The sequence below is a fragment of the Mirounga leonina genome, unplaced genomic scaffold (assembly GCF_011800145.1).
Source record: "Mirounga leonina isolate KUSES-001 unplaced genomic scaffold, KU_Mleo_1.0 Mir_168, whole genome shotgun sequence".
Classification (NCBI taxonomy): domain Eukaryota; kingdom Metazoa; phylum Chordata; class Mammalia; order Carnivora; family Phocidae; genus Mirounga; species Mirounga leonina.
In genome coordinates this window covers 68,400,649-68,411,374 of record NW_023270426.1, presented here as the reverse complement: position 1 = coordinate 68,411,374, position 10,726 = coordinate 68,400,649, and the positions used below count along the sequence as shown (strand labels likewise).

Below are 10,726 nucleotides of genomic sequence, written 5' to 3'. Positions count from 1 at the left end.
TGGGCTATGCTTAGGTCATAAAAACTCTACAATAAAGCTCACGTGAATCAATTACTCTTTGATCTCACGGTGCTCTGCAATCATTTATCATTCTTTGCATCATATACATTCGTTTGTCTCTTAGACCAATACTATTCTCCAGAAATATTCTTATTCTCTTAGTTTACTTTTGCTTCCTAGTGGAAAGTACCTGTCTTTCAACACCCAGTTTCACTGATGAATCTCTTGTTAGTTCTTAAAAGACACATGACCAGAGAGTTATGCTTAAGGAATATGCTGAATCAATCTAAAAGTCAATCCTAAAATCCTAAAAAGTGTTAACCAACATGGGAGTAGAGGCGTTTTTAAATAAGTGATAAGAAAAAATAATGAAAAGCATAATGTAATCAAGTGGCTTTTTTTCCCCTGAAAAGATAATGCTGTAGAATGTTATTTTTGTTCTGTTTAACTAGGTTGGCTGTGATTATTTTTACAATTATAAAGAAAATGAAGTATAGATCTTATTTTTTTCTATCGTAGAAATCCTCTGAAAAGAATTGCTGAGGAATTGTTTTAGTGGAAAGATATATCATGTTAACTGTAACATTAGCAAGTGTTGTCTATTTTTACCTGAGGAAGGAGAAGTGTCTGTAATAATGATGTTCTGAATGCATTTTCCCCACGGTATCCAAATTCATCTTATAATTAACTTGGTTAGAATTTTAGATTATTTTTAAAGCTGGCATGGAGCACAGTTTTGGACTTGAAAAATTACCATGTCCTCAATCTTCCATGAATTCCACAGTAAGATGTTCATTTTGGCTTCTGTTCCCATGTAGCTATTTTCCAAGGCAGTCCCATTCATAATATTCTTACTGTGATGGGAATGAATAATATCTAATCTCATATAGTACACAGATCATGGCTAGACCAAATACTATATCATATGATATAGTGGGCATAATTAAATATATGTAACTTGAAAAAATTGTTTCTTTCTAAATAATATGATGTGTTATTTTGTGTTGTTTTGTTTTCTCTGAGGAGCTTGTCCTAAATAACATAGACTTTGCTTAATTGTGTGAGATGTTTGTTGCGGTAGCTAAATGTTGTCAGAGATCTAGAAAGTAATAAGATGTATTAATTAAGAGAGATAAGGAAAGATATTCAAGCCAGTTTTTTTAATAGCAGAGCACACACTTCACTCTTTAATTAAATCTAACTTGTTTGAGAATTTAAAGTGGCAAAGAGCACAAGGAAGAATATTGTGAGAAACTTTCATAATGCAGTCAGACCTGCAAAAATACAGAAAGAAGAAATCAGTTTATTTCCCCTTCTCTTTAAAGGCTGATATAAGGAAAGAAAAGTAAAAGAAATCGTGTGTGTGTATGTGTGTGTGTTTTCATGAAGTGGTAGATTTAATAGATTTAAATGATTTTTTCTAAATTAGCAAACTCTTGTTTGTTTCAAATCTGACTTTTCACTTATTAGCTAATTAAAACTTGCCTTTTTTAGCAAATTAAAAATATTTTTAAGCTATCTTTTAAGTTGAATATCCAAAGATCTGTGTGATAGAATCAAAGAAGCATCACAAATTGGTTGAAGACAAAATTCATGGTGCTTTTCAAAGCTCCCTTTCAGCATAAGACTGAAATCAGATACAAGAATAAAATCAGGTGCAAGCACTTTGTGAGGCCCTGGAACTTCAGTGGGAGGAACAGGACATCAGATTCTGTCCCTTCTCTCCAAAACACAAAACGTATGTGGCATGTTAGCAGGGGAAAATAGACATTTTGAGGACATGCTCAAAAAGAACAGAAAGATATTTGGTAGTAAGGGCTTCTCTGAATTATTTAATATCCCAAAAAGGCATATTAAATGTGATAATTCCACTTTTCTAACTTTTCTTTCCCATTTAGGGTGGTAGAGGGCAATTACAAATACGTTTGTGGAAAATACTATAAGGAATTGTATTTTCATTTGACCTCAGGATACAGAAAAGCTACCTTCACTTGATTATGTTTATAAAGTTGTTAAAATGCCTTAAGCTTGACAAGTAGTGCAGATTCGAACATCAAGTCTAGTATGTTTTACTTATAGAATAGCATGTGGTTTAGATTGCCGACTGCATGGCAACTGAACTTTTGTGAATTTACCATCATAAATTCACTTATTAGGAATTCATATCATGTGGTTTTATGAAGATAAACAGCAAAGAGTATTCTTAGACAACAGGTTGAATTAATATAAATGACAATTTAAGCCCTATACTAGGAGATCACATTATTGAAGACAATATTCCTGAATATGGGGTAACTTACTGAAATATAATTTTACCTGGCAGATTATCTTTTTTTTTTTTCCAACCTGGTGAAAAGAAAATGCTTGTTACCCACTCTTCTTTTTATGCACACCATTTTAGGAGTGAATGTTTCATATTTATTTTTCATTTGTCCATTAATTTTTTTTCCTCTTCAGGTGTAATCTAGCCCCTGTGGTGGAGTTTGCTGCAGATGTGGGAACTAAATCAGATTTTATTACCATGAATCCATCAGTTGTACAAAGAGCATTTGGAGGCTTTCGGAATGAGAGTGACAGAGAAAAATTTGTGCATAGACTTTCCATGCTGAATGACAGTGTCCTTTGGATCCCTGCTTTCATGGTCAAAGGAGGAGAGAAGCACGTGGAGTGGGTTAATGCATTAATCCTTAAGAATAAACTGCAAGTGCGAACTGCCTATCCATCATTGAGACTTATTCATGCTGTCAGAGGGTAAGTGTCTGGAAAGGACCAGTCTGTCCTTGGCACAATGGAACACATAACTAAACATATTCCCTAGACAGGAGGGAGCCTCAGTAAAATCTCCCGATGGATATATGTTTCCACTTTTTTTATAATGGCTACTCTATCAACTTGAATTTTGTTTATGTACCATATTATTTTAGCTTACTCTCTTTCTTGAAGAAGCAAATATTTGAACTTGGCACTTATTTATGTCTGTTTTTATGTTTTGCTGTGTTAAAAAGTAATAAGGATTCACCATAAAGTTAATGAATTTGAGGAAAGAAAACTACCAACAGAAGTGCTATATGGCTACTGAGCAATATTGTGGAAGCATAAATGTTAGATGTATTTAAGGAGCAATTAAGTCCCATCTGTAGTTAAGCGGCCTACCAGAAATAGAGAAAGCTGGCTGAGATGACATGCCTTAATGCTCCCCCCACCACAAGTCACAGATGTCATTTTTATGAATTAAGTCAACATTTCTCTTTTATTAATATAAGCTAAGATGTAAAACCTAAGAAATAGACTTTTATTTAAAAGCGGCAAGTGACCAAAAGGCCAAATTCAGTCATGCATACGTATAAATCTGTAAAATATGTAATACAAATATAAGCAATGATGTATTTTATTGAATATCTACTGTCAGATATTGGAGGCAGAAAAATGAAGAAGGCTGACCACTGCTTTAAAGGAATGCATAGGTTTTACGGTAGAAACAGACCCATATATAACTAGCTAGGACATAAACGCATGGTAAGGTGGTATGTTGTCAGGAGTGTAGAATTTGTTCCTCATATTAGCAAAGAAGACTTAAAAGTCTAGTCAAGTCAACTAGATTTGAAGAACAGAGTAGCTATTAACCAGGAATAAAAAGAAAAGGAGACAGAGACAGGGACAGAGAGAGATGGCGATAGAGAAAATGAAACAGAAGGAAATATTATTGCATTATTAGAGTGAACTGAGAAGGACATAAGTACATGGTAAACTTGTGAAATAATGGAGTCCATTGTGGAGCATTGGAATACAAAGTTAGAAAAATAACTTATGATCTGGTTAGGAAGAGAATCAATTTTATTTTGCATAAAGCAAAGTTATATGTGTGAATTTAGGAGAGTAAATCTTCTAACAGCCGACTTTGCATGGGCAAGAAGAGGTGCTAAAAGTGTGAAGACTAATTTGACTTTCTGATTAATTTACTCATAAGATGATAAAGATGTAGGGCAGAATCAGTGGCCATGGGAAGGAAGGGCAAGTGCAAGGGACCAATTAAGTAGAATGGCTGGAAGTTCTAAAAGAAAAAAGGTTTCCAAATGCAGAGTTAATAATAGTCTGCTTCAAAAACTGTAATTGGGTCTGGGCTAAGGTGTTTTCATTGTGTTTTGTTAATATGATACTTTCCTTCCAGGATTTATCATTTCCTTGGTTAAGACTCAAGACAGTTTCTTGGATTGTGTTATTCTGTACACAATTAAATTGCATTCTTATAATTAGATCATGGTTATTCAACATTCATTCTTTTGATGCTTGACATGAAGCTTCAACAAAGTAAGATAAAATATATTCATTTGGAGGATAAGTAATTTTTTTTTTAATTACGAAGATTCCTGGTAATTACAATCTGACTCTGAAGAAAAAAATCTGTTTTTAACAGAGTAACTTTATAAAGCATTGTGCTAAGAACACATCTTATTTTTTGACATGTTAATGTTGAATATCATTTGAGGGTGAATTTTAAAGATAACACTCTATCTTACTGTCTTATATTATACACAGACACGCTCTGACACACATGTGCGCATATACTTACACACTTCAGTGATAGCTTATTAGATTCAAAAACAAATATTTTATAGTAATTACTCCTTGATTATAGGAAACTAATAAAATTTAAGATTACTCTGATTTATTACTATTTTTAATAGACTATTTTTAGAGCAGTTTTAGGTTCACAGCAACATTGAGAGGGAGGGACAGAGACTTCCCATATACTCTCTGCCCCCACAAATGCAGAGCCCCATTATCAAAATCTTGTACCAGAGCTGTACATTGGTTACAACTGATGAACCTACACTGACACAACATTATTCCCCAAAGTCCATAATTTATACAACAGTTCACTCTTAGTTTGTATATTCTGTGGGTTTGACAGATGTATAATAACATGCATCCACCGTTATAGAATCGTACAGAGTAGTTTTGCTTTCCTAGAAGTCCTCTGTGTTCAGCCTATTCATCCATACCTCCCCACTAACTCAGGCAAGAACTGTTTGTTTGTTTGCTTGTTTTTGTCTTCATAATAAAAATTTATTGCTGAGCAATTTTCCACTGAGCTGATATGTCATAATAAGAGATACATTTGCTCGTCTCATATATTTAGATTTTATGTAGTTTTCTGTTATTATAGATAATGTCCACTGACTATCTTCTTTTTTTTATTATGTTCAGTTTGTTTGTTTTTTAAATGTCTCTATTATTTTGCCTTTTCTCAAATATCATGTAGTAGGAATCATATAGTATGAAGCCTTTTTAGATTGTCTTCTTGCACTTAGCATTAAGCACTTAAAGTTCCTCCATGTCTTTTCATGGCTTGATGCTCATTCTTTTTAGTACAGAATAATATTCCATTGTCTGGATGTACCAGTTTATTTATTCACTCACTTGTTGCTTCCAAATTTTGGCAATTATGAATAAAGCTGTTATACATATCTGTGTGCAGGTTTTGGGGTGGACATAGTTTTCAACTCATCTGGGTAAATACCAAGGAGTACAATTGCTGGATCTTATGATAGGACTATGTTTAATTTTGTAAGAACTTGCCAAACTGCTTTCCAAAATGGTTGTACCATTTTATATTCTCAGCAGTAAGGAATGAGAATTCCTGTTGCTCCACATCTTCACCAGTTGGTGCTTTCAGTGTTCTGGATTTTGGCCCTTCTATGTAGTGTTATTTCATTGCTGTTTTAGTTTGCACTCCTCTGACGAAATATGATGTAGAGCATCTTTTAATATGCATATTTGCCATCTTTAGCTCTCCTTCAGTGAGGTGTGTGTTGAGGTGTTTGGCCCATTTTTTTAGTAAGGATGTTGGGTTTTTTTGCTGTTGAGCTTTAGGAGGTTTTTGTGTATTTTGGATAACACTCCTTTATCAGATATGTCTTTTACAAATATTTTCTCCCAGTCTGTGGCTTGTCTTCTCATTTTCTTGACAGTGTCTTTTGCAGAGCTTAAGCTTTTATTTTTAATGAAGTCCAGCTCATCAATTATTTCTTTCATGAGTCGTGCCTTTGGTGATATATCTGAAAAGTCATTGCCAAACCCAAAGTTATCTAGATGTTCTTCTATGTTATCTCTCTCTTTTTTTTTTTTTTTAAGATTTTATTTATTTATTTGAGAGAGACAGAGATAGTGACAGAGAGCTCGAGCAGGGAGGAAAGAGAGAAGCAGGTTCCCCGCTGAGCCGGGACTTGGTCCCAGGACCCTGGGATCATGACCTGAGCCAAAGGCAGACGCTTAACCGACTGAACCACCCAGGTGCCCTATCTTCAAAGAGTTGTATAGATTTGCACTTCACATTTACATCTATCATCTATTTTGAGTTAATTTCTGTGACAGATATAAGATCTCTGTCTAGTTTCTTTTCTTTATATGTGGTTGTCTAGTTGTTCTAGCACCATCTGTTGAAAAGACTATCTCTGGGGCACCTGTAAGGCACACATCAGAAGACAGGAGAAAGGTTTCGGCACATGCGCAGTCTGGGTTCTCCCAGCAACCTCCAGCCCAAGATGGCACCAGGAGAATCTTAAAAAAAAAAAGGAAAGAAAGCAAAAGGCTATCTTTGCTCCATTGTATTACATTTGCTCCTTTATCAAACATTAGTTGACTGTATTTATGTGTATCTGTTTATGGGCTCTTTACCAGTTCTGTTGATCTATTTTTCTATTCTTCACCAACATCATGCTATCTTGATTATACTAGCTTCATAGTAAGTCTTGAAGTCAGGTAGTTTCTGTCCTCTGACTTTCTTCTATTCCATCAATATTGTGTTGAATATTCTGGTCTTTTGCCTTTCCATATAAGCGTTGGAATTAGTACTTTTGTTCCCTAAATTGTATTTTATATTTCTTCATTCATTATCAATATCAAAACACAAAATAAGTGGTATGATTGGAATGGAGCATGTTCAATTAATTAGAATCCAGATGGAGTTGCACATGATCAACAACTGTGAATTCATATACACTTTTTATAGACTTTCCTAAATATAGAAAGTACAGAGCATTTTAATAACTAGTTCATCAATACTCTCCTTTTATGTTTCATCTTATCCACTTTCCTTCCATACCATTATAAACTACTTCACTAATCCCTAAGCATTTTATTCCAAAGAGTAACAAGGCGAAACAAACTTCTGATCACTGATGAAGTTAATGTTATACTTTCTTTTGATTACTGTGCTCTAGGTGTTTTTAACAAGACTTATTTTGAATTCTCCAGGAGGAATTTACCTTGCTACTTTACTTCTTATACATCTACATTCTCCCCCTCAAGTGACAAGTGATTGAATTCTAAAAACTGTGACCCAGGATATAAAAAGTCTCTAGAGTTGCCTTTCACCTTTCAAATACATCGTAAATTTGTACACGTGGTATATATGAAAAGTAATTTCATTTATGGAATTAATGAAACAAACACATTAATGCATGCAGCGTAGCATTTCAACATGTTTGTACTCTACAAAGCTACTGAAACTCTGAAAGAAAATAAGGAAGTATGAATGCTGATGAGACAAAGATTCACATGATATGAAAGCAAGAACAAACTCTCCGAAGATCTGTTCTTTAAGTATCTGTTTTACATCTCTCTGAAACATATTTTATATTTTAATATTTTAATTAAAATATGTAATCATGTGTAGCTTGTGAAGAAATACCAATGAAAAGTTTGCAACCCAAACCACTTTAATACATTCATAGTCTCTTAAATTTGTAAATGTATCTTTATTTGTCCTTATTAGATTACTCTGTCATTATTTTGTAAGATTGTTTTAAAATTAGAATCTAGCTATATTTTTTCCTCCTATTTTACTTAATATGGCTTGGGATGATGACCATTCAAACTTTTCATTGGTATTTCTTCACAAGCTACACATGATTACATATTTTAATTATTATTTTGCAATTTTCCTTGTGAAAAATGGAGCAATTTTCATAGGACTTTAAGAATGAAGAGGGGAGTTTGAAACTTTAAAATGACTTATTGAAACTTTAAAAATGTGACTGCAAGATATAAAAAAATCAGTTCTTTTATTTTTATAATAAAATTACCAACAGACAACCTACAATATCCTGAAACAAACATTTAACCTAATGGCATAGTTTAAGATACAATTTTAAATTATAAGACATATCAAAATATTTTTTAAGGTTTTATTCATTTATTTATTTTAGATAGAGAAGGTGAATGCACATGGGTGGGGGGGAGCAGAGGCAGAGGGGGAGAGAGAATCTCAAGCAGGCTCTACGCTGAGCATAGAGCCTGATATGGTGCTCAATCTCACAACCCTGAGATCATGACCTGAGCCAAAACCAAGAGTTGGATGCTTAACCAACTGAGCCACCCAGGCACCCCTTAAAAAATATATATACATACATATATATATATATATATATGTATATATGTATATATATATTTTTTAAAAGGTTTGTCTTATTTTTTTTAAAGATTTTATACATTTATTTGACAGAGAGAGAGACAGAGAGGGAACACAAGCAGGGGCAGAGGGAGAGGGAGAAGCAGGACCCCGCAGAGCAAGGCACCCGACCCTGGGCTCCATCCTAGGACCCTGGGATCATGACATGAGCTGAAGGCAGACGCTTAACCGACTGAGCCACCCAGGTGTCCCTCAAAATATATTTTTATAAAATATTTAGTCTTAGCCAAAAAAAATCCTATTTTTATAATTACTATGATTTGATTCATAATAGCCAAGTGTTTTATTGAATGGGATGGTTATACTTTAGTTTCTTATTTTTTAACATGGTGAAAAAAAATCAGCAGGCAAAAAGTAGATCCTTAGTTCCACTACCAAGTGCAATAGATAATGTCTTAAGAATTCTCCAAGGAAAGAGATTAGATAGATACATATGTGTATTTTAAAATGATGTTTTATATGCATAAACATGTTACATATAAATTGCTAATTCTTCATTAGAATCATATGTAGTCTTCTGCCTCTTTTTTTTTTTTGTGGATGTTGGTACTTTAGGAAGTTTGCTCTTTTAGTTCTCATCTCTACTATCTTATATCTTAATTATAATTCTCTTACCTCTATTAAGATATTTATATTTAAGAACATAATTGATTTAATTTTTTTAAAGATTTTATTTATTTATTTGACAGAGAGAGAGGGAGAGATCACAAGTAGGCATACAGGCAGGCAGAGAGAGAGGGAGAAGCAGGCTTCCCCCTGAGCACGGAGCCTGCTGCAGGGCTTGATCCCAGGACACTGGGATAATGACCTGAGCTGAAGGCAGACGCTTAACCGACTGAGCCACCCAGGCACCCCAAGAGCATAATTGATTTAAACTTCAGATTTGTTTGCAATCATTCTGGAAAATATATTCAAACATTTATATTTGAATCCTTTGCCCCCTAATGATTATTATGAAGCATTAAAATATTTAAGCCAAAAATTAAATATTCAAGTCTTAATTATTTTATAAATTTATATGATCCATTAGTTTTATTATTGTAATTCTACTATAATAAAAATAATGTATCTATCCTATTTTGTCATCACCCCTAATTATTTGTTTTAATATCAATATTCATACAATAGGAACTATACTCTCATTAAATTGATAAACACTTTGTATTAATTGAGATTAACGATTCATTGGTTATTATTGAGATTAATAAAAGTACATTATGTTCTATGTGTTGGTAATTCTAAAGTTATCCAACAATTCTGTAAACATCTTCACCAAAATGATTTTTTTTTTAAGATTTTATTTATTTATTTGACAGAGAGAGAGAGACAGTGAGAGAGGGAACACAAGCAGGGGGAGTGGGAGAGGGAGAAGCAGGCTTCCTGCTGAGCAGGGAGCCCAATGCGGGGCTTGATCCCAGGACCCTGGGATCATGACCTGAGCAGAAGGCAGACGCTTAATGACTGAGTCACCCAGGCACCCCCAAATGTTTCTTATTTAAAGGATAATTTAACAACTACAAAAGAAATGTACAAGTGTGAGACAAAATGACTACATGACTGCTTTAAATTTGCTTGGAATTAAGAAATTTCATTTGAAATGGTTGGTATACCCCATGATCTATAGCAGTGTTTCTCAAATTGGAGTCCACAGATGTATTTTGCAGGTTCTGAGAAAATGTTCTTAATCTTTTTAAAACTGGTTTCTACATTGATCCAAACTGAGAACACTGGCTTAGAGAATTTTTAAGAATTATTTAGGAGTTTGATATACAAGGAGGATCAAAATAAAACTTCAATTCTGTCCATGGATAGACTATTTACACCCTTCAGACTCAAATTAATATCCTTTAAAAAGTGGGTATTAACATAATAATCATTTAGATTCTTTTCAGTGCTGAGTTTCACTGGTTTTGTGCTTTAATTGTCTTACTCGAGTAAATATTCAAAGCACCATGATGCATATTTGTACTTAATTTTTACAGACATTCTCAGAAGTGCCTTCTCTTAACCTAAATAAAAAGCTTCATTTAACTTTTGATCATCATGATAATTGAGGTAGCTTAATAAAATATCCCTGCTTCAAAGACATTTCTTTTGGAATTTTAGTATTCTTTATGTTTTTCAAGACCATAATTAAGCTAAATGTTTCCCTTTGCTGGTAAAAGATACACACACACACACAAACAGACACACACATATACACACAATAGATAGATAGATAGATAGATAGATAGATAGATAGATAGATAGATA

General features: G+C 33.6%; 1 protein-coding gene across 1 annotated transcript in view; it reads left to right on the top strand.

Moving 5' to 3' along the window:
• The window catches only part of ST8SIA4 (ST8 alpha-N-acetyl-neuraminide alpha-2,8-sialyltransferase 4), a 100,554-nt gene that overhangs the window by 43,590 nt on the left and 46,238 nt on the right, over nucleotides 1-10,726 (top strand). Inside the window, exon 4 of the mRNA XM_035014955.1 lies at nucleotides 2,458-2,751. Within this exon, the coding sequence (XP_034870846.1) occupies nucleotides 2,458-2,751 (294 nt within the window). The remainder of the gene's footprint in view (nucleotides 1-2,457; nucleotides 2,752-10,726) is intronic.